We start from the raw sequence: 27,520 nt of genomic DNA, 5'->3' as shown, positions 1-27,520 counted from the left end.
CAGACTCTCGTTCCCCCTACTATAAATTATTCCTTTGACACTATTTCCATTGAGTGTAATAAAAATAACAGGATGCTACTGAAAGATAAAGGGTGATATTTTGACGGTATCTGACCAGGGACTCATGAATACCTGGATCCAGGCACCTCTTAAGGACCCCAGAAGAGATTTTTACAAAATGAACAAGGCAAAATAACATTTCACTATTAGCTGGAGCTTTGGCCCCAAATACCGATATAGGACTCCAGTGAACCAAGCCAAGCTATGTGGAGGACTCATTTTTCCACTATCTGACAGGCCTTCATAACCACTATTCAACGAAGGTAAAAGACTGCTCTGTTATGTCCACCTTGAAGTCCATTCTGAGCTCTTATCAATCTACTAGAGCCAAAAGGAAGAGGGACAGATAAATAGCAAGTTTGCTCCAAACCTGGTATGAAGGACAGACAGGCATCTAGTTGGAAGCTGCCTCCAACATCTTGCTTGTCTGGCCATGGAATCATCCAAAAAGACCATACGTACATGCACACTAACTTTTAGCACCCCCCAGTGACTCCACGCACTAGCAGAATATAACTAGGTAAAATGTTTATTTCTGCAACTTAAAGTAATAATAATAGTTACGTTAAAGTCAAGCAACAGCCTGGGAGGAAATACTTGCCATACACGTAATAGATAAAATTATTACCCCAAATATATAAAAACTCCTACAAATCAATATGAAAAAGTCAAACACCACAACAAGAACTAAGGACAAGATAGGAAATTCATAGATGAAATAGTCATAGTCAAAAATGGAAAGATGTTCAACTGTATTAATAACCTGTAAAGATCCAATTTAATCAATAATGACATGTTTTTATCTATCAAACTTACCAAAGTTAAACCTTGAAAATTAATTGGTGCTAACTGGAGCCCATTGAGCAGTACCTACCACAATTTTTAGACACACAATAATTTTGTTTCTTAGTACCTACAGAAATATTTACACATGCAAAAAAATATGTCTAGAGTAGTTCATTCACTCTGCATTTTAAAAATAGTAAAAAAAGAAGGAAATGTCTTAAATATTTATCAATATCAGGATATAAAAATATAGTATAACTATCTATGGCAGGGGTTGGCAAACTTTTGAGACAGAAGAGCCGCCAAGGGTAGGCAACCCGACTTGCGAGCCACATGAGGCTCTTTGGGTACGTACATGTGGCTCTAAAGTAAAATTGAAAATGAAAATAAAACTACCATAGTGTCACTTACAATATTACTTTAAATTTTCCTTATTTGTAAAAATATATTTATGGCTCTCGAACAATTTTTAAATTGTTGTGAGGGACAGGATTGGCTCTTCCAGGGGTCGGTAAACTTTTGAGACTGAACATACCCAAAGAGCCACATGTGGCTCGAAAGCCGCAGTTTGCCGACCCCTGATCTATGGAATTAAATGCCACAATTTAAAAGAATACTGTTGGGAAAGGGCAAGGAGGGCAGTTTCCAGGCTCTCGGCCTCACGTGGAAAGGTGCTGGCTCGGTTAATAGATGGCCATCAGCTGTAATCAGTTGACCATTAGCTACTATTGTTTTGCATATAACTGCCATGGCTGCCTTAGCAAGCGCAGGTGTCATGGATGGTGCAGATCCTGTGGACTCTACTTCCTGTGTCTTGCCCGGCCGCCAGCAAGACTGTGGTACAGGAAGACCCCTTGTTGGGGTATTGACAGATGTTTGCTTCTCGTGTCTCAACCAGACATCATCGAGAATATAATATAGTGGTATGAACCCCCTATCTGTGGCTCCATTGTTCCTTTTCGGCCAAACCGAATCCTGTGTTCATCTGCCAGGAGCTGAGCCCCAGCATGACAAATACAATACTATCCACCTGGGGGTCATGAGCTCACTGACGTGTGCACCCTGCACTCTGTCCCTCACTTGCTCTGATGGCCTGCCTTGCCACCTGCACACTTGCAGCTGCCCTGCAGAAATGCTTCAATTACACAACGTCCTTCACCGATGACACCAGTGTCCAGGGCACTGGCTCCTCATCTCATGCAGGCGTATGCCAAAGATGTAAAATTTGGGGCAGATGCCCAAGCCTTAATGCTTTAAGGTGTAGACCTTTGAGCTGATGCTGTAGCCATTACTATGGGGCCAATGGGAGGGACAGTGATTATTGAACAGAGCTGAGGAAGTCCCAAGGTAACAAAAGATGACGTGACTATTGCAAAGTCCATAAATACAAAAATATTGGCGCTAAACTTGTTCAAGATGTTGCAAAGAATACAAAAGAAGACTGGGAGTGGCACCTCTACTGCTACTGTACTGGCATGCTCTACTGCCTAGGAGGGCTTTGAGAAGATTAGCAAAGGTGCTAATCCAGTGGAGATCAGGAGGGGTGTGTGTCAGCTGTTGATGCTGTAACTGAACTTGAGAAGTAGTCTACACCTGTGGCAACCCCTGAAGAAAGTGCTCAGGTTGCTATGATCTGCAAATCATTTGAGACAATTGGCAACATCATTTCTTATGCAATGAAAAAGGTGTAAGAAAGGGCATCATCTCAGTAAATGATACAAAAACCCTGTATAATGAATTAGAAATTACTGTGCACATGAAGTTTGATCAAGGTTATATTTCTCCATACTTTATTAATACATCAAAAGATAAATGTGAATTCCAAGATTCCTGTGTTCTGAGTGAAAAGAAAATTTCAAGTGTCCAGTCCACTGTATCTGCCTTTGAAATTGCCCATGCTCACCGTAAGCCCTTAGTCATAATTGCTGAAGATGTTAATAGAGAGGTGCTAAGTACATTCATTTTGAATAGGCTAAAAGTTGGTCTTCAGGTTGTAGCAGTAAAGGCTCCATGTTTTGGTAACAATAGAAAGAACCAGCTTAAAGGCATGGCTATTGGTACAGGTGGTACAGTGTTTGGAGAAGGATTGACTCTAAATCTTGAGGACATTCAGCCTCATGACTTACAAAAAGTTGGAGAAATCACTGTGACCAAAGATGGTGCCATGCTCTTAAAAGAAAAAGAAGACGAGGCTCAAATTGAAAAATATATTCAAGAAATCATCAAGCAATTGGGTATCACAACCAGTGAATATGAACTAAATGAACATTTGGTAAAACTTTCAAATGGAGTAGCTGTGTGAATGAAAAGAAAGAGTAACAGATATGGTGGGCTATGCCCACCCATGGCTGGGACTGAACTCAGCACCTTGAGCTGAGCTGCTGCCTGGCTGGCTCAGTGGATAGAGCGTGCACTCTTAATAGCAAGGTTGCCAGTTCGACTCCCACATGAAAGAAAGAAAGAAAAAGAAAGAGTAACAGATGCCCTCAATGCTACACGAGCTGCTGTTCAGGAAGGCGTTGTTCTGGGAGTGGGTTGTGCCCTGCTTCGGTGCATTCCAGCCTTGGACTCATTAACTCCAGCTAACAAAGATAAAAAATATTGGTATAGAAATTATTTTTAAAAACCACTGAAAATTCCTGCAATGACCATTGCTAAGAATGCAGGTGTTGAGGGATCATTAATAGTTGAGAAAAACTATGCAAAGTTCCTCAGAAGTTGGTTATTGTCCGAGAGTGGTGGAATCCTGGCACAGAGTGCCCACGCCTTTGGAAGAAGATACACGGAGCCTCAGGCAGAAGTGACATACTTCTTTATTCACTGACTCTCTAGGTACCACCCGCCTGGTTCAATGGCCGGGTTTTATACTATAGAGACAAAGGTGGCACACAGCCAAGGCACTTATATGAGTATACATAAACAGGGTGCACGTGCCTGTGCTCATCCCACCCCCTCAACCCGGCAGGTCATAGTTCTGTCAGATGGCCAGTTGAGGGAACCTGACCAGTTCTATTTTCCCTACAGTTATAATGATGTGTTTGGTGAATATGGTGGAAAAAGGAATCATTGAACCAACTAAGGTTGTAAGGACTGCTTTATTGGACGCTGCTAAAGTGGCCTCTCTGTTAACTGCAGCAGAAGTTGTAGTCACAGAAATTCCTAAAGAAGAGAAAGACCCTGGAATGGGAGGAATGGGTGGAATGCGAGGCGGCATGTATGGGAAGGGACATGTTCTAATTCCTAGAGCCGTGCTTTACCGTTACTAATGATAAATGTGAGAGGGAGCTCAAGGCTCCTCATCTATAACTTCAGAGAAGTCAGCTGAAGGAAATGACTGAAGAAAAGCTGGCTGATGTTTAAGAAAATCACTATACCCATCAGTCACTGGTTTCAGTTGACAGAATATAATGGTCTATTGTTGTCATTGTCCATGCCTACAGATAATTTATTTTGTATTTTGGAATAAAAAGACATATATATATATATATATATATATATATATATATATATATATATATTCCAGATAACCAAGTGCAAGAGCCATGTACCAACGTACTGCTGTCAGCTTAAATCAGTGAGGCATTTACTATTTAACTATTCTGTTAAAATCTGGACTTTAGTACTTGCCATCACCCGATGAGAAGTTAAGAAGCAGCCTATTTGTGGACAGTAAGAATTTTGTACAAAGTAGTAATATCCAATTATGTGACAACCTTTGTGTAATAAAAATTTGTTTAAAGTTTTAAAAAAGTTTTAAATAAATGAATACTATCCACCTATATACAAACCTGGAAATTTTTCTAAGACATTTTTAAGTGAAAACCACAAGCAGAATTTGTACAGTATAATTTATGATATGAGGAAAGAGTGAAGATAGGAAATATATAAAATGGGGTCACTTTAACCAAGCTTCTAAAATTGTTAACATTTTGAAGTTTGAGGCATGAGGAAAGACTATATTCTTGTTCTAACTAGCCTGGGAACTTAAATTTTTTTAACTCTCTAGTCCTGCGTCAATGCCTGGATATACATCTGACCTCCAGGTAACACTCGAATTACCCCTGAAGGACTCACACATACATCAACCCGACATCCATTATCCAGAGCACGGGACGTGACCAGACCTCCTGGCATCCATCTTCTGGACTACCTGGCATTCATCATCCTGACTGATAAATGTCCTGGACCTATCCTAAGGCTAAGAATGCAGGACTGGTCTCAAGAATGAACTTTTTACTATAAGAAATTTTTTTGTTTGTTTTTAAGGAGGGCACAGCTCAAAGTGGCCCATGCGGGGATTAAACTAGCAACCTTGTTGTTCAGAGCACGTGCTCTAACCAACTGAGCCACCCAGCCGCCCTTTACTATAAGAACTTTTAACTTCTCTCTTCTTTGGACGCTTCTGGGTTTTTGCCTGTTTCCAGTTTGCAAACTCTAAGATCCTTGAATACCAGTAAATCTCAATCATTTATTTCTGGCAAAGTTTCCAGACTCCATTTGAGTTCATTTGACAGATGTAAAAATTATTTATATCTGTGATATATGTGCATGCAAATGCATACAAAAAGGCCTAGAGAGATACACACCTTTTACTGCATTGAATAGCATCCCCCCAAAATTCACGTCCATTTGGAACTTCAGAATGTGATCTTATTTGGAGTCTTTGCAGATGTGATTAGCCAAGTGAAAATGAGGCCATTATTGGATTAGGATGGGCCCTAAATCCAATGACTGGTGTCCTTATACAAAGGCCATGTGAAGACACATAGGGAAGAAGGTCACATGAAGATGAAAGCAGAGGCTGGAGAGACACAGCTACATGCAAAGGAATGACAAGGATTGCTGGCAACCACCAGAAACTAGGAGAAAGGCATGGAACAGGTTCTCCTCAGAGCCTCCAGAAAGAACCCACACGGCTGACACCTCGATTTCAGGCTTCTGGCCTCCTGAACTGTGAGAAAATAAATCACTGTTGTTTTAAGCCACTCATTTTGTGATAATTTGTTACAGCAGCTCTAGGAAACTAATACACACCTGTTTAACAATGGTTAGCTCTAAGGAAGATATTCTGTATACTTCTATATTGTTGGAATATTTTACAGTAAGAATTTGTTCTTTCTTGGCTAATTTTTCACCAAACAATAAAGAAATTACCCACATTTTATTTTGGAAGTTTTGGCTCTGCCACTTATCAAGTATGAAATCTTGAACAAGTCATTAAATATATGAAGGTTGCAATCACTTCATCTGTGAAATGGGGATGTTAACATCTACCCTGCTCACTTCCCATATTGGTACTGGAGTCTCCCTGGAGCTTCTTCTTTCACTGTCTACATCTGTTGTTCTTCCAAAATGGCTCTAGTGACTGTGAACACCTTTCCATTCACCCTATCATGTCTCTAATCCATGTCCCCAGCGCCCAGCAGATTCATTTTACCAAAATACCACTGCATGTTCCTTTCCTTTTTGAAGCCCTTCAACAGTTCCTCATCACCTGTTAAATTAGATCCAAACTCCTTAGCTTAGTTCAAGACCCTCTACATTCAGAGCCCCAGCTACCTGCCATCATTGACACTTAGCACTTTCTTCCTCGGTAGAGGGAAGCCAGGTTTGTCTTTGAACGTTGAGCCTTGCCTTTTCCAACCAGGCCACTGAGTGTGCTTTTCCCTGTAAATGGATTGTCTTCCACCCTAAGCCCCTTTCGAGTCTGAAGGCTTCTCCCACGGCCCCACAATGGAAGTGATTTCACTTTCCTTTGAATTCCTATAGCACAAACCCTCAGTATCTTATGTATTTTAATTACCACTCATTAAACAGCAAACACTTTTTGAGAGGAAGAACTTTATTCACCATTGTGCCTAGCACACTATCTTATGGAGAGTAGGTGATCAATACATATTCGTCAAATAAATGAACAACAATGATAAAACACTTGAGTTTTATGGAATTAATATGGGTTCTAAAGATAAAAATTAAAAAAATATAAACAGAAATGATATTCAGCCAGTACATACCAGTATGGTCATACTGGTTATAAAATATTGAAGTACTTCCTTCCCTACCACTCCCTTGCCACCTAAATGCTTCCCGCTACCATTGCTGGCCAGGTCTCTCCTTCCCTGAAAGCATCTGGATTCCCACAATCTCCCAACTAAAGGATCAATGGCTTGTACAGCAGGGAGCACTCAGGACCCTGTTACAACCATGTGGTTGGGGTTCACTGGTGGAAGTATCCATTCTGACTGATTGAGACCTGTGCAGTGTCACTGTTCAATATTTTGATAATCACCCCTGATTATAAATAAAGTTAAATTATACAGTTTGACAATACCACATTTTCCCAAAAATAAGACCTAACTGGAAAATAAGCCCTAGCATGAATTTCAGGGTGCTTGTAATATAAGCCCTACTCTAAAATAAGCCCCAGTTATGATCGTCAGCCAGACATGACTGTATTTGAGTAAATGTAGATTTTTGTACATGAATAAATGAATAAAATGCATCTTTTGGAGAAAAACTAATATAATACTTGGTCTTATTTTTGGGGAAACATGGTAGTACTTCTCTTAATTGCAAAATCTCTTAAAAGAACAGATTTAGGGACAGAACAGGAAAATGATACTTTGTCAGTCTCTGAAGATTTGGGGTACAATATTAGGACTCAGTCTTCATGTAAACCAGAAGATATGCAGTTTCCCGCCTAGAAAGAAAAAAAAATGCAACATCATAGTATATATGAAACATTCATAGCTAATTGACACATTAATTCATGATAGGACAAACATCAGCAAACTTTCCAGGTTGTTGGATCAAGCGTTCATCTAACCATCACCTCCGAGGAGAGCAAAATGGATAACCTGGAAAAATAACCACTAAGCTGCTGTTAGTTAACATCTAAATTAGAGGATTAAAAGCTACAAACCCATGAGCCAAATCCAACCCTGTTTTTGCAAATAAATTTAATTGGAACATAGCCACACTTATTCATTCGTGTATTGTCTGTGGCTGCTTTTGGCTACAAGGGCACAGTTGCAACACAGACTGTGTGGCCCCAAAAGCCTAGAATATTTACTCCCTGGCCCTTTACAGAGAAAGTTTGCAAACCCCAATCTAAATAATGGGGGAATCACTGACAACCAGAAAGTGACAAAGGGAGATGCTTAGAAGAAAGAGAAGAGAAAAAGTAGGTTAGAGGAAATTTTCAAACACAAATTTTACCTAATTCATTATTTTTTCTAATTATCAGGCCTACTTCTGCAGCTGAAATCATCTCAAATATCACGTTGGTATACTACGTCACCCCTAACCCAGAAACTCAGCTGGGAAAACTTACAAAATCTCTGATTTAACTTCACCCAGCCTTTTTCTTTCCAGCTTCCCCTCTGTATTAATTTTTAAAATACAGTTATTGATATTTACTAAATACAAGCCACTGTACCAGACAAAGAAAGAGGAAAAGAGTGATTCTTGACCCAAAAGAATTCATAGTCTAACGTGAAAGTTATATAAGCAAACAATTACAAAACAGTGTGACCCTTTCTATAAAGCAGGTATGATCAAAATGCAGTGAAAGCACATGAGAAACCACTACAGGTGCACCTGGGTGCATCAGTGAGGCTTTACAGAGCAGCCAAAGGCCCTGAGCAGAGGTACTGGAGTATAATGGGACTTTGCCTTGATGATAAGTTAAGAGAGTAACACCGGCCAGGAACTGCATGTGCAAAGCCTCAGAGAGAAAACGGAGGATCTGATGTTTGGGGAGCAACTTACACTTAGTATTACTGGAGTCTAAATTGTGAGAAAAACATGGTTCAGTGTGATGAGTATTGAAAGATGAGGCTGAACAGTCAGTCACTGGGGAGCTATGCAAATGTAAGTGGCACCTGAATCTATGAGAGTTTCACACAGCAACAAAAATCCTGTGCAAGCCGATTGGGTTTCTGTTACTGAAACACTTCTCTTACCAGCGGCAGTTATGATTTCCATAGGTACACTGGATGTCTTCCCAGGATACCTGGAAGTACATAAACATATAAAGTGAAGCAGCCATCTGACTTTTGCTAAGCATCCAGAGAGAATTCAGGCAGCTAATCTTCCCTCCCTCACTCCACAGACAAACCCATCCCTAGGAATCCCCAACACCCACAGCATCTAGTGATAGATGCCATGTACATGAAGTCTTATTCAGTACCCTTGTCCCTCTGTTTAAACTTGGCTGTGCTCAGCCCAGAGTTCTAACTTATGTATTTCTAACTCTTCTTGCTTTCCATAAGTTTCCCATAAAGCATCGCTTCTCGGCCTTTTGGCTAAGATCACACGTAGTTTCCCATAAAGCATGAAGCTGCAGGGCACTGAGCCTGGAACACCAAAAACCCAGACACTGCACTACGTGGTCTTATAGAGCTGTAAACCAGATGGGGACTTCACGCAGAAAACAGCTTTAAACTTCATAAAAGTCTCCCCACACAGAGAACAGAAATATAATGTGGCTTGACTTTGAGGACCCATCTAGGCCTGGGATCAGAATATGTCAGAGGTAGTTAATACAGGGAAAGAGGCAATTTTGGATGATGTTCCTCACCCAACAAACACTGGAGTCGTTGAAGCAGAACCACTTCCCATCCACAGAATTCCGGACATAGGCGCAGTAATGGCCAAAGTCAGCCAGCCCCACGTGGGCAATCACAGCAAAGAGTTCATACTGTCCCCCAAGCTGGAAGAGCACAAGGCATAGCATAATTCACCCATCAACCCTCGTTTTGAAAAAGGAAACATCTCACCACATTTATTCAGTGCCGACTCCATGCCAGTCACTGGTGCTTCGATGAGTGGGAACTAGCAAACAGTTCTTGACTTCAAGAATTTCACAGCTAGGTAAGCCAGAATTAGAATGCCATGTTTTATTCCAGTGAATTTACAGGTAAATTTGGGAAGACCCAAATTTTGCCCCCCAAAAAGGAGAAGGAGCAACCAGCCGAGGAATGGCTGAGAAGCCAGGAAAGCTCCCCAGGGAAGACATGCTTGAATTGCTCCTACAGGATGAACAAGATTGGCAGACAAGCTGTGGAAAGTGGGTACCCTTGAATGTGGACCCCGAAACTGCAAAAGCATGGCAGCATAACAGAGCAGAGCACACTGAGGAAATGAAGTCAGGGAGCGGGCTGGGAAGTCATGAGCGATGAGGCTCCGAGGCCAAGTCAGGAATTAGAACTTTATCTCATGAGTAATGGGGAGCCATCAGAAAGTTTTCAGCAAAGGAACATCATCAGATTTGTGTTTGAGAAATACACTGAAATAATGTGGCTTGAAAAATGGATGGAGAGCTCAAGTGAGACAGACGCCAGCACGATAAATTAGGGTACCACAACAGTGCAAGGAAGAAATGGTGGTAACTTGAATAATTACTATCTGTAGTAATCACTAAAATGATAATCATCATTATTAACATAATTATAAGTTAACTTTTAGCATTCACTTTGCATTTGGCCAAGTCTTTATATGCATTGTGTCATTTAAGATTCACACAAACCTGGAAGCTGGGTGTGAGTATAAATCCTACTTTACAGAGATTGAATCTGAGCTCAGGGAGGTAAAGTAATTTACCCAAGGATCAGGGCTTATAAATAGAAGAGGCAGGATTTCAACCCAGGCCTGTCTGTTTCAATGCTCAAGCTCTTAACCCCTACACTATACTGAGGGAGCGAGGGTGGATGTAAGATTTGTGCAAAATTAGGGAGAAATAATGAAAGGTACATTGTAACTGACTGGATGCAGAGGTGGGGAAGTAAGCAGAAGGTGTTACAAGGATGAATCCCAGGTTTCTGGCTTGGAGATTTAGGAATATGTTGGTACTATAAAGTTAACATTGAACAGAGCTGCTGGGAATGAAGATAATGAATTTGGAACTGTGTGACAACATTCACTAGGAAATGGGTATACTGGTTTGGAAATCAAGAGAAAGACCTGGACAGGAGATATGTATTTGCAAGTCTTTAGTTTGAGGTGATCATTAAAACCATGAGGTTAATAAGATGACATATGAAAAATGGGGAGAAGAAAGAATGGTATTAAAACTGCAGACCAACAAAAGGATGGGCAGGAAAGGATCCAGCAAAAGAGAAACCTAGGGTAGATCGATTTTGAGGGACAGTAGAATCAATAACATAGACTAGCACAGAAAGATCGAGTAAAAGAGAAAGACCAAGAAGTATCCATTGGATTTGGCAGTAAGTTACTCTACTCCCTCAAACCTTAGAAAGTCAAGATAAGAAATAATTCTCTGTGAAAAAAGAATAGTGACAGGAGAGATAGAGTTTTGATTGATTGTGAGCAGGATCTCCACATTAGTCAGGAATATACTATTTTCCCAACACAGTGAAATAATGGTCCTAACCTGAGACTTTGAAACAGGATCAATGAGGCGGGACCGGGGTGAGGGTAGTGCAAATGAAGCTAAGTCACCCAAAAGGGAGGGCTCACATTATTTTCTATTTTCATTTGAGGACTTTATGCTGGATTTTAAAAATGCAGGGCAATGCCTAGATCTAATTATCTAATTTAGAAGAAATACAAGGGCTAGAAGAACAACATTATAACAACAGCCAGCAAATTCTGGATATACGAGTATATAAAAAATACCTTCAACCAAATGAATTGCAAGGAAAAGAAAAGGAGAAGAAACATAAAAGACACTTAATCTAAGCGAAGAAGAAAGAAAGGGAGGGAGGGAATCAACTTAAGCAAATGCAAATATAGACCTTGTTTGGATTAGATAGTATAAAATATAATTTGGTAAAAGTGGAATTTCTAGTATATGGAGAAAAGATATTTATGTCATTTCTTTTCCCTCAGAATCTCCCAATAAGTTATTAGCTCAGGACAACTGAATTCAACTTTACTTTGATTAAATTTGGCCCAATGAACTGGTTACTTCCCTATTATCTTCAAAGTGGGCATAAGCTGTTTTAAGAAGGCTTGGTTGATACTATATAGTTACAACCCCAGATGCTGTGTTTATCTATGTACATGTAAGTATTACACATCTCATTTAAAAGGAAGGTCCTGAATTATGGGTTCCTTCCCTCAGTGCTGTGAGGCATATGAGTACAGACCCAATATTTAGAAATATAGTCTTTTGAATCTTAAAAGGAAAGAAAAGCAGCTACAAAGAGCAAATGGTGGTGTTGGTAACAACCTATCATTGTTATTCAGAAACACACAGGTTTCCATCATTAAGATGCTGTTTTTAAAAAAATGAATGTTTTTTGAATACATGAAAATGTTTCTATGAACCACACCCAGCTGTTGGTAAGTTTTCCTCCCTTTGTGTATCCTAAGCATAGCCAGCAGAGGACATAATTTCTGAGATGAGAGAATGACACAAACAAGGCATCCCCAAAATGTCATCTCTGATGAGTGAGTGACTTCAAATAGCTTAGGGGGAAGAAGTGGCAAAATCGAAAGGACATGGTATCTGACGAGATGAGGATGGACGGAAGGTGAGGAGTGTCTCACCTGGTCTTCAGCATTGCAGAAGTTGTTCTCAGTCAGAAGGGCCTGATTTAAATCCAAGCTCTGGGGGAAATACAGTGGGTGGCAGATTTTTTCTGTCCGTGAATTCCTCATGGAGAACCGCATGAGGTGGATTGTCAAGGTCTGGGGCAAATGGGTCAGCTTCAAGACCTAGAAAAGCAAAATCACTGTGGAGATGAAGTCCTAAGGCACTTCAATTGGGCAGAATCAGAGAAATACCAGGGCCAGTGGTATGTTTTTCTTCCCACAAAGAAGGGAGCAGAATAATGCAATACACAGTGGACAGCCCCCATCTGCTGCATCTACTGAGCTCTCCTAAGGAAGGCCTGAGCAGCCCCAGTTCTACACAGGTCCTGGAACCCAGGCAAACAATGGAGTCTGCTCTAGGAAGCTCGTCTAGCCCTGAGGAAAAAACTCTGGCCCCTGCTCTTGGACCTTCTCTTCTTATCTTTAAAAGGCTCTGTCCTTCTCCTGATGTGATCTGAGAAGCCCCAGGATCCCATCAGATACTAGCCTGATCAGTATCCCTCCATTAACAGTCTTGAGCTGCCCTGGGGACTCTGGGAAGAGTTCACCAGGAAACCCACAAGTGGCAACCCCAGAGTGGAGAAGAATCTGGTTTCAGGGACTGAGTACCTGTTTACCACGGGTCTTCTTCCCACAGTTCTCACAGAAGCACTTGTTCTTGCCTGACAACTCCCTGGGCTGGAAGAAACAGTGAAGGGCATCCTCCTGTACAGGAGAATAAGGAAGAAGCAGGGTTGGCACTTCCCACCTAGAGTACAGCCCCTCACCCTGCAGACCGGGATTTAAGCTTATCTTCTGCTTCTCTCCATATCTCCCTTAATGTCTTGCCCAGAGTGGTGCACAGGGCAGGATCTCAAAAAGTACCTGCTGATTGGACGAAAAAACAGGAGGGGGCACTTGAAAGAGGAAATAGGAGGAAAACAAAAATTTTTTTTTGCCAAATCAAAGAACTTAACCAGAGCCATGCAAAGAAGATAGAAATATTTTCAAAGCCAAGGGTGGAGCTGGCCGAGTGGCTCAATTGGTTAGGAGCTTGCTCGAGAGAGTGAGCTCTGAGCAACAGGGTTGCCGGTTCGATTCCCACATGGGCCAGTGAGCTGCGCCTGAGCTGAGCTGCCACTGAGCTGCTAACAGGTGGCAGGATGGCTCAGCGGGTGAAAGCACATGCCCCTAACAACGAGGTTGCCTGTTTGAGATGTTGGGCTATGCCCACCCGCAACTAATTGAACACAGCACCTTGAGCAGAGCGTCACAACTGGACTTGGATTTGAGCTTGCTGTGCCCTCCACGACTAAGATTGAAGGACTTGGCTGTTCCCCTCCCCCAATTCCCCAATTTAAAAAAAAAAAGCCAAGGGTGGACTAAAGAAGCAAGGGGGCACTGGGTTGTGTCAGAACAGCAAATTCACTAAGAGAAATCTCTCACCAGTGTTTTTAGGGGCTCTGAGTCCATACCAAAAAGAGAAAGAGGGAGGGTCAGCATGCTACTATTGTTTCTGCTACTCTCCATGGTACATTCAAGGCAAATCAAGGACTCCTCCATCCGGATTATGTACAGGGCCTGCAGCCTCTCTACCTGCAAGAGAAAGAGGAGGGGAGAGGTAAGAAGGGTACAAAGCCATAAATAGACCAGGTCAGGCCAATTTCCAGAAATTGGAGCCACTGGACAGAAGCTCCAGATATAGCAGCCACTAAAGTTCTTTGCTCTACTCAAAAAGTTTCAAATTAACAGTAATAATATTATGGAATTGTGATAAGCATTTTATGTGATTTTCTCTTTTAATCCTCTCTACATATTACATTAACAATCACTGAATGAGTTAAATGAGCAGCATCTTAAACTTCTGAGTTCTCTAGTGCTCGAATCTTACCAAGTCCACATCAGTGATTTGGTCCTTAATCAGGTTCCAAACTGTGAGGTAGAGCTGAGCAGCATCATGCTGGATAAACACTGCCAAAGAGAAAAACCACAGCCCAATTAGTGAGGTCACCAGTGACACTTCTCATGCCCTAGTGCCCTAGTTACCTCCATGCACATGAACACTCACTACTTTGCATTTTCCTAGCCTTCACCACTTTTCAAGCTAAGTTTCCACTAGATGTTAGGTGTCAGAAATGGAAAATAACCTTGGTACTGACTTTTGAGTGCTACTCTTAAAACTTCAAATCCAGTCCAACTGTGTCTCACAAGTTTTCTGTCCTCTGACTTGCCACCCACCCCTACTGGCCTCCACTGGGGAACACAGCTAGATAAAACCAATAGTCAGTAGGGGATTCTCTTCTATGTCAAGGCAATAGTCTAATTGGACTCCTATGGCCACTTATTTCTCTGTGCCTTTATGTATTTTCTTTTTTCACTCCCCTAAAAATTGAGCAATTTCCCAACACTCATATCTGACCCAGGTCTTCCCCAAAGGGGTCTAGGAGAACAAGAGGGAAAGGGCCATCACAGTGATAGATGATGCTAACTAAGAGGAGGTGAGAATTAAGCAGTGAATTTTACATATGTTATAGTAGATGTATGGCTAAAATGGTGTGTACAGGTCCAGGAAAGAAGCCTAGGAAGACAAAGAAAATGAAAACACACTGAGGACTATTTTACACAAGGACAGATGTCTACCTAAATGCGAAGACATTGCAAGAAAGGGTGGTTATTGTAAATGTACTAAATATTTATATCTGCTGTCTCAACATCATTTTATTCCCTTTGTGATACTTATCATACTTTGTACTTAGAGTTTTAGGGTTTTATTTTGTTTTATTTTTGTTTTGGCCTGTCTCCCCTCTGAACTGTAAGCTCCACAAAGGCAAAAACTCTTATTACTCTTATTCCCTCATCTACAGCACCAGCACAATGCCTGGCCCATAATAGGTAAATATTTTATGTTAGTTAAATGGATTAAATAATCCATATTCTAAGATAATAGTCCCAAAACTTAAAGACTAACAGCAGTGTTAAACTGATGTTGTCTCCATGGAATTATTTAAAGAAGGCTGCCTCCTACGAGCCAATACTGGACATAAAGAAAGTTGGATCAATCGCCTTGCCATGTGGAGATATTTTGCCTCATCTGACCATACCAGAACCAAAGTCCCAATTCTTCTAAGAAGTACAGGGATATTTGCCCAACCCATAATTAACTTAACACCTGATATGTGTAAAGCATTGCACATGCCAGAGAAAGTTCCTGTCCCGAAGAAACCTATATTCTAGTGGAGAACAAGTATCCATATAATCATAATTCAAAGAAGAATAAGGAAGTTTCTTACAGGTGTACAAACTGCTATGGAAAGTTAAAGGAAGGTAAGAATACAACTAGAATAGTAGAGTGAAGGCCTCCATTAATCTACTCCTCCATAAAATCAATAAAAATACTGGCAAAAATTGTCAAAATACATTTTTTTCAGAACTCTGGAAATTAACCAAAAGTTGACAAAAATCTTAGGAATCTTTATTCAAGAAAAACTACAGAATCTAAGCAGGGTTTAAGGGGTTTTCAACACGGCCTATTCCCATTTCCTTCTTCCCAACTCTGTGGTAGCCTTCACAGCCAGAAATCTTGCAATGATAGAAGTTGTGAAAACCAGAAGCCTTGCCATCACCAGAGGGGTGGACTGGGATTGAAGATGCTCAAAAAGTCCCATCGCAGAGGCATTTTCATTATTTGACCTGTCTTGCAACTCTGTGGAAAAGCCCCATGTGAAGGACGTCATTATTTGACCTGACTCAGAGCTCAAAGCCCTCTCCTCAAGGCATTTGTGGAAAATAATCAGTGACAGTTAATATTGCAGTTACCTAGGGCTGCAATACCAGCTGAGTCAAAAAAGAGCCAGGCCAAAAACTTAAAAGAAAGATCTGGGGAATGAATTGTCCATAGGGGACTTTTGAAAGCTGTAACATATTACTGATGATCTAGAAGACTATTTGCGTGTCCAGGTAACACCTGAGAGGTCCCCAGTCTCTTAGATCTGGCTGACTCTGAGGCCCTATACAAGCAAGAAATGAAGGCTAGGGCCGGCCGAGTGGTGCAATGGTTAAAAACTGGCTTGGGACGCCAGAGGGCCCCAGTTCGGATCCCACATATGAGGGCCAGTGACACTGCCCTCCACAGCTAAGATGCTGAACAACAGCTCACCCTGGTGCTGGGCTGCTGTGAGTCGCCGGCAATGGCGTAGGCTGCAGCCCCTGTGGCAGTGGGTTGCCATGGGCTACTGTATGTAGCAAGCAGCCAACGTGAGCAGCCAGCAGCCGCAGTGAGCGGCCGTCCAGAAGCCGGCAACTGATCTGCCTGGCCCGGGAAGAGCACAATGATGGTGCCAACTTGGGCCAGTGAAGCAACGTCCTCCACAACTAGACTGAAGAACAAAAGGACAGCAACTTGTCTGTTCCCCTTCCCCCAATTCGCCAGCACTATTCCCTTCCCCTGAATACCCCAATAAAAATCTTTTAAAAAAAAGAAAGAAAGAAATGAAGGCTAAAAGTGTTAGAAACTCCCTTATCTTCCAAGGTGTGTCCCAATAGGCATATAGCCACTCAGCGAAGACTGGAAGACTTATTGGTTTAAGGCATTTAAAAAAACTCTGACCAATCATTAGCTGACATGAGGCTAATCAAACAAACTTCAGTGGCCACACACTACAGGAAATGTAGACTTTACAGAATTAGTCCAGGGGAGTCACTAAACAAACAGCAACAACAAAACAATAGCAACAACAAACCCTGCTGTGGGGTTTTCTGATTGTTACCGTTGTTTTATCTAAAATGTTTAGTTTTTTACAAAAAATTACTAGATACACAATGAAACAGAAAAGTATGGTCCACACACAGGAGAAAAGCAATTAGTAGAAACTGTCACTGAGAAGACCCACATGTTAGCATTAGTAGACAAAGAGTTCAGATTAGTTAATATGTCAAAGAACTAAAGAAAGCCAAGTTAAAATAACTAAAGTATGAAAACAATGTTTCTCCAAATAAAGAATATCAATAAAGAGAGAAAGTTATTTAGAAGGACCAAATAGAAATTCTTGAGTTGAAGAGCACAATGACAGAAATGAAGAGTTCACTAGAGGTGGTCAACAGCAGATCTGAGCTGGCAGAAGAAAGAATCATCAAATTTGAAAATAGGTCAATTGCAATTATACAGTCTGGAAATGAATAGAGTATCCAATGAGTTCAGTAATAAATTCTACCAAACATTTATGGAAGAAATATACCAATTCTCAGAAATCTTTTCACAAGATAGAAGCAGAGGGAATGCTTCTTAACTCATTCTATAAGGCCAGCATTACCCTAATACCAAAATCAGACAAAGACATGACAAGAAAACTATAGATTGATATCTCTCATGAACATAGATTCAAAATCCACAAGAAAATATTAGCAAAACAAAATGTAAAAAAAGTATATACCACAACCAAGTGAGATTTATCCCCAGTAGGCAAGACTAGTTCAACATTTGAAAATAAATTAATATAATCTATCTCATCAACAGGCTAAAACCAAAATTCACATGATCATATTAATAGATACAGAAAAGGCATTTGACAAAATCTAACACTCATTCATGATAAAAACTCTCAGTCAAGGAACTGAAAGGAACTTCCTAAGTTTGATAAGGAACATCTTCAAGAAACCTAAAGCTATCATCACACTAAATGGTGAGAAATTAGAAGCTTTCCCACTAAGATCAGGAAAAAAGCAAGAAAGTCCCTTCTCAATACTCCTTTGCAATATCATATTAGAAGTCCTGGCTAATGCACTATGACAAGAAGAGGAAATAAAAGTCATCCTGATTGGAAAAGAAGAACTAAGAGTTTCCTTGTTTGCAGATATGATCATTCATGTAGAGAATCCAAAAGAGTCAACAAAAAGCTCCTAGAACTAATAAGCGATTATAACAAGGTTGCAGGATACAAGATAAATATATAAAAGTCAATCGCCTTCCTATATATCACCAATGAACAAGTAATATTTTAAATTAAAAGCACAATATCATTTACATTAGAACCCATGAAAATGAAATACTTAGGTATAGATCTAACCAAATATGTAAAAGATCTATACGAGGAAAGCTACAAATTCTGATGAAGGAAATCAGAATAACTATATAAATGGAGAGATATCCCATGTTCATGGATAGGAAGACTCAATATTTTCAAGATGTCAGTTCTTCCCAACTTGATCCATAGACTCAATGCAATTCCAATCAAGATCCATCCCACCAAGTTATTTTGTGGATATTGACAAATTGACTCTAAAGTTTATTTAGAGAAGCAAAAGACCCAGAATAGCCAAAACAATATTAATATTTAAGGAAAAGCACAAAGTCAGAGGACTAATTTCAAATTTACTATATGTAATCAAGACAATGTGGTATTGCAGCAGAACAGAAAAATAGATCAATGGAACAGAATAGAGAGCCCAGAAATACATCAAAAGAAACAATGTCAATGGCTCTTTGATAAAGAAGCAAAGGTAACACAATGGAGCAAAGATAGTCTTCACCAAATTGTGCTGGAACACCTAAACATCCACATGAAAAAAAAAAAAGAATATAGGCACAGACCTTACATTCTTAAAAAAAAACTTAAAAAAAAGAATATAGGCACAGACCTAAATGTTAAAATGCAAAACCACAAAACTAAAAATAATACAGGAGAAAATCTAGATGACCTTGGGTTTGGTAAATACTGTTTAGATATAACACCAATGTGCAGTCAATAAAAGAAAGAACTGATAAGCTAGAATTCATTAAAATTAAAAATCTCTGCTCTGTGAAAGACACTGTCAAGAGCATAAAAAGACAAGCCACATACTGACAGAAAATATTTTACGAAAGACATTATCTGATAAAGGACTGTTATCCAAAATATACCAAAAACTCTTCAAACTTAACAATAAGAAAACAAGCAACCTGATTAAAAAGTGGGTAAGAAACCTGAACAGACACCTCACTAAAGAAGATATACAGATGGCAAACAGGCATATGAAAAGATGATCGGCATCATATATCATTAGGGAATGGCAAATTATACCAACAATAAAATACCTCTACACAGTTATCAGAATGGCCAAAATTCAAAATGCTGACAACATAAAATACTGCTGAGGACATGGAGAACAGGAACTCTTATTCATAGATGGTGGGAAATCAAAATGATACAGCCGATTTGGAAGACAGTTTGGTGATTTCTTACAAAACCAAACACACTCTTAAATAGGATCCAGCAATCACACTACTTAGCTTTACTCAAAGGAGTTGAAAACTTATGTCCACATGAAAACCTGCACACACCTGCTTATAGCAGCTTTACTCATAACTCCCAAAACTTGGAAGCAACCAGATGTCCTTTAGTAAATGGATGGATAAATAAACTATGGTACATCCAGACAATGGAATATTATTCAGTATTACAAAAAAATTAGCTTGCGACAACTCTAGAAATATGGAGGAGTAGGAAACACCAAAAATCCCCATGTAGACAACAATTTCACTGACAGAATCTGTCTGATGTAACTATTTTGGAACTTCAGAGTCTGTTGAAGGCTTGCAACTTACAGTGGAAGATTTAGAAGATAAATTGTGGTTAATTTTGGTCAATTTCAGTTCTTAGCACAGTAGCAGCTACTCACCTTCCACCACCAGCCACATGACTGCCAGCTGTGCACATGTTACTGAGGCAGTTTGCATACAGCATGTCAAAGCTGGGTGGGCAAAAATGGTTATCCTCCAAATACTGAAGATCTGTGCTCTGATCATTCATTGATGCTTCTGATCACAGGGGTGCAGACAGAGGTAGGCAGCCATTGTTGTTGCACTCCCCCCCTCCCCTCCCCCCACCCACCTTGTTGCATGAACCTACCCCTCTGGCTCAAGTGACTTCCAGGGGCTAAAAGGGCCTGCATCCTAATTTCCATGCCTTTATTTTTCACTTTTCCTCTTTCAAGAGCCATACATTAAAGACTTGGACATTCCAAAACAACTGCATATACAGGAAAAATTAGAAAATAACCATGCATGCAAAGGGAAAGGCTCAAAAAAGGCCAGACAAGGAATTAAGTTTACACCTTAGGCTTATTCTGAGCACAGCCTCCAACAATAAAAAAAAGCAGGGAGGATCCAAGATGGCAGAGTAAATAAACACTGTGATTGCCTCCTCCCATGACCACATTAAAATTACAATTAAATTATAAGACAATCAACCTGGAGAACCAGCTGAACAGGAGTCTTAAAACTGGGAATATAAAGAAGAAACCATATTGAGACTCGTAGGAGGGGTGGAGACGTGATACAGCCAGTACCACACCTGCATGTGGCAGTTGAGAATCGGGAGGGATATCTCAACCATTGAATTCCCCCAACCCCCGGAGGAGTGAGGAACCCCAGCCCCACACCAGTCTCCTCAGCCTGGAGTGCTGAGGCCAGGAAGAGGAGACCCACAACATCTGGTTGTGAAAAACAGTAGGGATTCTGACTATCTGGGTGGGATGGAAGGCTGTGGGAAACACAGACATTCTCTTAAAGGGCCCATGCACAGACTCACTCACAGGCACTCACCCTGGGCTCTGGCAAAGGGACAGTAAGTCAGGAGGCATCAGAGACATAGAGGGAGAGGTGCTTCAAGGCAAGGACCAGAGGGACAGTTGCCATTTTCTTTGTGTAGAACCCTCCTGCTGTGCAACCAGCAGGGGGCACCATCTTCCTGTGTTGAGCCCTCTCCCACAGGCCAAATCTGAATCTGCATTGGCTTGGTGAGCTCCACTTGCTCCACTATGGTGACTCCCTAGGACCATGCCCTACCCTACTCAGCCAACAAGGAGACTCTTTTGCAGCCAGCAGCCAGCTCACTTCTAGCGTTGCACTTTCTTGAACAACTTCAGGGGTTCACAGGCCCCAGGCAGAGGTGGCTGGCCTCAGTGTGCTCCAAAATTTTTGCTGAGTAGCTCCATGCTCAGCACTGGCACCAAAATCTACATTAACATGGTGAACACCACTTGTCCCACCCTAGTGGCTCTCTGAGACCCTGCCTCACCCAACTCACATACCACATGAGACTCTATCAGCAGCTGAGCCTAACAGGAGCCAGCAGATGACAGAAGGCCTTGGGGTGCTTTGGCTTTTTGTGAAGCTATTCCAAGCCTGATACTGGTGGCAGCCATCCTCAGTTTGTGTGGCCATTCCCATGTGCCTCCAGGTTCAGCACAGGAAGCAACCAACTGTGTATTGCTATGTAACTCCTACCAGGTACTCCCCAGCTGATCACAGGCAATGGCTGACCTGGGCCTGCACCAGAGCCTCTCCCAGGAAGCTCCAGAAACAACATACATGGAGGTCAGCTCTGGACCACAGCAGAGCACCAACACAATTAGCCCAACAAGTGGCATACTCAAAGGGCAGTCTCAGTAGGCACCAGAGCTCAATGGGGCAAATCCTGCTCCGTGGAGTCAGCCCCAACACAGCAGCTCTTGGCCAGTCCTCCCAACCAGCCAGCCTGCAGGCCAACCCCATTCACTGAGGGGCCAATAGCAATAAAGGCTCAACTGTAACAGGAGGGCACACAACCTGCACAAGGGACACTCTTGGAGCACCCGGTGCAGGTGACTGGGAGACCCATTTCAGATCGAAAGACACACACAGACTGAAAGTAAAGGGATGTATTAAGATATTTCATGCAAATGAAAACTAAAAAAATCTGGAGCAGCAATACTTACACAAAATAGACTTTAAAACAAAGGCTATAATAAGAGCAAAAAGGGACATTACATAATGATAAAGGGATCAACTCAACAAGAAGATATAATCCTTGTAAACATTTACGCACCCAACATAGAAGCACCTAAATATATAAAGCAAATATTGATTGACATATAGGGAGAGGCCAACAATAATACAATCATAGTAGGGAACTTTAACACCCCATTGACACCAATGGACAGGTCTTCCAGGAGAAAATCAACAAGGAAACAGTGGCCTTAAACGACACACAAGACCAATGGATTTAATTGATATTTTTAGAGCATTTCACCCCAAAGCAGCAGAATATAAATTCTTTTCAAGTGCAGATAAAACATTCTCCAAGACAGACCATATGTTTAGTCCCCAAAACAAGTCTCAATAAATTTAAGAAAATTAAAATCATATCAAATGTCTTCTCTGACCACAATGGTATGAAACTAGAAATCTATTACAAGAACTTTCTTTTACATAAATTTAATGGTAACCACTAAAAAAAATTCCAGAACTGAAATATATAACATAAAAAAAAGAAACAGGAAAAAAATCATAGAATACCACCACAATGAAATAACACACAGCAACAAAAAGGCAAAGAAACAATGGAGACTCTGTCCTACCAGAAAACCAAGGATATAATGATAGGAAATCCTCATATATCAATAATCATCCTAAATGTAAATGGACTGAACTCACCAATAAAAAGGCACAGAGTAGCAGATTCGATAAAAAAAAACTAAACCCAACCATATGCTGCCTCCAAGAGACACATCTCAGCCACAAGGACAAATATAGACTCAAAGTGAAAAGGTGGAAACTGACATTCCAAGCAAATGGTATTCAGAGAAAATCAGGTGTAGCCATACTGATATCAGATGAAACAGACTTCAGGATAAAAAAGGTAACAAGAGACAAATATGGGCATTTCATAATGATGAAGGGGACTACACAACAAGAAGACATAAGACTCATATTTATGCCCCCCAATCAGGAAGCACCAAAATATACAAAGCAACTACTAAGAGAACTAAAGGGAGAAATTGACTAAAGCACAATTATAGTAGGAGAGCTAAATACATCATTGACAGCTATGGATAGATTATCCAAACAGAAAATAAATAAAGAAATATCAGCCCTAAATGACACATTAGATGAAATGGACATAACTGACATTTATAGAGCACTTCATCCTAGAACATCGAACTATACATTATTTTCTAGTGTATATGGAACATTCTCAAGCATACTATATATTGGGATATAAAACTAGCCTCAGCAAATTGAAGATTGAAATCATACCTAGCATATTCTCTGATCACAAGTCTTTAAAATTGGATATCAACTGCAAAAAGAAAGCAGGAAAAACCACAAATATGTGGAGATTAAACAATATATTATACTTTTAAAGAGCAACTGGGTCAAAGAAGAAATAAGAGGAGAGATCAAAAGATACATAGAAACAAATGAGAATGAAAATACATCCTACCAAAATTTTGGGGATGCAGTGAAAGCAGTTTTTTGTTTGTTTGTTTGGTTGGTTTTTTAAAAAGATTTTATTGGGGAATTGGGGGAGGGAACAGCATTGGGGAATCGGGGAAGGGGAACAGACAAGTTGCCATCCTTTTGTTCTTTAGTCTAGCTGTGGAGGACATCGCTTCACTGGCCCATGTTGGTATTGTGATCATTGCACTCTTCCTGGCTGAGGCAGATTGGTCGTCGGCCATTGAACGGCCGCTCAACAAGGCTCACGGCCGCTCATGCTGGCTGCCAGTCACTCACGGTAACTTACAACAGCCCATTGCAGCCCCACTGCAGCCTAGCCATCACCAGTGACTCACGGCAGTCCAGCTCCAGGTTGAGCTGTTGTTCACCATCTTAGCTGTAGAGGGCGCAGCATCACTGGCCCATGTGGGATCAGAACTGGAGGCCCTGCTGCTCAGAGCTTGCACTCCCAAGCCAACTCTTAACCAACGAGCCACTCAGCCTGGCCAAAAGCAATTTTAAAAGGGAAATTTATATCATTATAGGCCTATCTCAAGAAAGAAGAAAAATTCCAGATAAATAACCTCATGTTACACCTTAAAGAACTAGAAAAAGAAGAACAAATGAAACCCAAATTCAACAGAAGGAAGGAAATAATAAAAATCAGAGCAGAACTAAATGAAATAGAGAACAAAAAGACAACAGAAAAATTAATACAACAAAGAGTTGTTTCTTTGAAAAGATTAATAAAATTGACAAACCCTTGGCTAGACTCACTAAGATAAAAAGAGAAAAGACACAAATAAACAAAATCAGAAATGAAAGAGAAGAAATTACCACAGATGCCACAGAAATACAAAGGATCATCCAAGAATACTATGAAGGACTATATGCCACCAAATTCAATAACCTAGAAGAAATAGATATGTTCTTAGAAACATATAGCCTTCGTAGGCTGAATCATAAAGAATTAGAAAATCTAAATAGACCAATCAATAGTAAGGAAATTGAATCAGTCATCTGAAACCTTCCCAAAAGCAAAAGTCCAGGACCAGGTGGCTCCACTAGTGAATTCTACCTACAATTCAAAGAGAATCTAATACTTGTCCTTTTCAAACTCTTCCAAAAAATTGAAGAAAGGACAATAATACTCCCTAATTCATTTTATGAGGCCAACAGTACCCTGATAGCAAAACCTGGTAAGGATAACACAAAAAAATGAAAATTACAGACCAATATTTCTGATGAACACAGATGCAAAAATCCTAAACAAAATTCTAAAAAATCGAATGCAACAAATGCATTAAAAAGATTATACATCATGACCAAGTGAGGTTCATCCCAGGGGCATAAGGATGGTTCAACATACTCAAATCAATCAATATGATACACCACATAAACAAAATATAGGATAAAAATCATATGATTATATCAATAGATGCAGAAAAAGCGTTTGACAAGATACAACATCCATTTATGATTAAAACACTTAATAAAATGAGTATAGAAGGACAATACCTTAACATAATAAAGGCTATATATGACAAACCCTCAGCTAATATCATAATTAATGGTGAAAAACCGAAGCCATTCGCTCTACGTTCAGGAACACTACAGGCCTATCACCTCTGCTTTTCAACATAATATTATTGGAAGTCCTAACCAGAGCAATCAGGCAAGAGAAAGAAATAACAGGCATCCGAATTGAAAATGAAAAAGTTAAATTGTCACTTTTTGCAGATGACATGATACTACATATACAAAACCCTAAAGACTCCACCAAAAAGCTATTAGAAACAATAAATGAATACAGTAAATTGCCAGCTACAAAATCAACATACAAAAATCCATTGCATTCCTATATAGTAAACAATGAAATCTCAGAAAAAGAAATGTTAAAAAGAATTCCTTTTGCAATTGCAACAAAAAGAATAAAATACCTAGGAATAAACTTAACCAAGGATGTGAAAGACCTATACACTGAAAACTACAAGACATTTTTTAAAGAAATTGAAGAAGACACAAAGAAATGGAAAGACATTATGTGTTCATGGATCAGAAGAATCAACATAGCTAATATGTCCATATTACCCAAAGCAATATACAGATTTAATGTAATCCCCAACAGAAACCCAATGGCATTTTTTTTAAGTAATAGAACAAAAAAATCATCAGATTTGTATGGAACCACAAAAGACCCTAACAGACAAAAGCAATCCTAAGAAAAAAGAAAAATGCTGGCGGTATCACACTCCCTGACAACAATGGGCAACAATGATCAACACAGTACAGTACTGGCAGAAAACAGACACATAGACCAATGAAATAGAATTGAGAACCCAGAAATAAACCCACATAAATATGGACAGATAATTTTTGACAAAGAAACCAAAAACACACAATGGAGAAAAGACAGCCTCTTCAATAAATAGTGCTGGGAGAATTGGAAAGCCACATGCACAAGAATGAAACTAGACTGCTATCTGTCACAGTGTAACAAAAATAATTCAAAATGGATCAAAGACCTAAACATAAGATCTGAAACAATAAACTGCATAGAAGAAAATATAGGTACTAAATTTATGGACCTTGGATTCAAAGAGGATTTTATTAATTTGACTTCAAAGGCAAGAGAAGTAAAAGCTAAAATAAATGAATCAGACTATATCAAACTAAAAAGCTTCTGCACAGCAAAAGAAACCATCAACAAAATAAAGAAGCAACCAAAATGGGAGAAGATTTTTGCAAATAACGCCTCCGATAAGGGGCTAATATCAAAAATATATAAGGAACTCATACAACTCAACAACAACAAAAACAAACAATAAAAAATGGGCAGAGGACCTGAATAGACATTTCTCCAAAGAGGACATACAAATGGACAATAGACACATGAAAAAATACTCAACATCACTAATCATCAGAGAAATGCAAATAAAAACCACAATAAGATATCACCCCACACCAGTTAGAATGGCTATCATAAACAAGACAAATAATAACAAGTGTTGGACAGACTGTGGAGAAAAAGGAACCCTCATACACTATAGGTGGGAATGCACATTGGTACAGCCGCTATGGAAGGCAGTGTGGAGATGCCTCAAAAATTAAGAATAGAATTACCATATGACCCAGCAATCCCTCTCCTGGCTATCTACCCAAAAAATCTGAAAACATTTATCCGTAATATATGATAAATGTGATATATGTGCTCCTATATTCACTGCAGCTTTATTTACAGTGGCCAAGACACAGAAACAACCAAAATATCCTTTATCAGATGATTGGATAAAGAAGATGTGGTATACATACACAATGGAATACTATTCTGTCATATGAAAAGATGAAATAATGAAATTTGCAACAACATGGATGGATCTTGAAGTTATTATGCTAAGTGAAATAAGTCAGACAGAAAAAGTCGAGAACCACGATTTCACTGATATGGGGTATATAAAACTGAAAACAATGAAGGAACAAGACTAACAAATGAAGAAACAAAAACTCATAGACACAGACAATAGTTTAGTGGTTACCAGAGGGTAAGGGAGGAGAGGGGTGATAGATGAGGGAAAAAGGGGTCAAATATATGGTGATGGAAGGAGAACTGACTCTAGGTGGTGAACACACAATGTGATATAAATGATGTATTACAGAATTGTACACCTGAAACCTATGTAACTTTATTAACAATTGTCACCCCAATAAACTTTAATAAAAAAAGAAAGAAATTATAATGCACATTAAAAAAAAACACAACCCACAGAATGGGAGGATATATTTGCAAATCATATACATATCTGAAAAGGGATTAACATCCAGAATATACAGAACTTTAACTCAACAACAAAAATCAAATAACCTGATTCAAAAATGGGCAAAGGAGTGGAAGAGACATTT

At 39.9% G+C, this 27,520-nt stretch overlaps 1 protein-coding gene and 1 pseudogene across 1 annotated transcript in view; one reads left to right on the top strand and one right to left on the bottom strand.

Moving 5' to 3' along the window:
* Positions 1 to 1,394: 1,394 nt before the first annotated feature.
* Positions 1,395 to 4,157, top strand: LOC109373288 (60 kDa heat shock protein, mitochondrial-like; annotated as a pseudogene).
* A 3,177-nt stretch (positions 4,158 to 7,334) lies between these two features.
* USP18 (ubiquitin specific peptidase 18) overlaps positions 7,335 to 27,520 on the bottom strand; it is a 38,423-nt gene continuing 18,237 nt past the window's right edge. Inside the window, exons 5-11 of the mRNA XM_019627031.1 lie at positions 14,276 to 14,355; positions 13,831 to 13,980; positions 13,015 to 13,110; positions 12,361 to 12,528; positions 9,428 to 9,559; positions 8,811 to 8,860; positions 7,335 to 7,546 (exon numbers count right to left, since the gene is read on the bottom strand). Of these exons, the coding sequence (XP_019482576.1) occupies positions 7,501 to 7,546; positions 8,811 to 8,860; positions 9,428 to 9,559; positions 12,361 to 12,528; positions 13,015 to 13,110; positions 13,831 to 13,980; positions 14,276 to 14,355 (722 nt within the window). The 3' untranslated portion in view covers positions 7,335 to 7,500. The remainder of the gene's footprint in view (positions 7,547 to 8,810; positions 8,861 to 9,427; positions 9,560 to 12,360; positions 12,529 to 13,014; positions 13,111 to 13,830; positions 13,981 to 14,275; positions 14,356 to 27,520) is intronic.

The sequence above is a fragment of the Hipposideros armiger genome, unplaced genomic scaffold (assembly GCF_001890085.2).
Source record: "Hipposideros armiger isolate ML-2016 unplaced genomic scaffold, ASM189008v1 scaffold_703, whole genome shotgun sequence".
Lineage (NCBI taxonomy): Eukaryota > Metazoa > Chordata > Mammalia > Chiroptera > Hipposideridae > Hipposideros > Hipposideros armiger.
The sequence above is the reverse complement of the archived record's forward strand: the minus strand, read 5'-3'. Positions and strand labels throughout refer to the sequence as shown.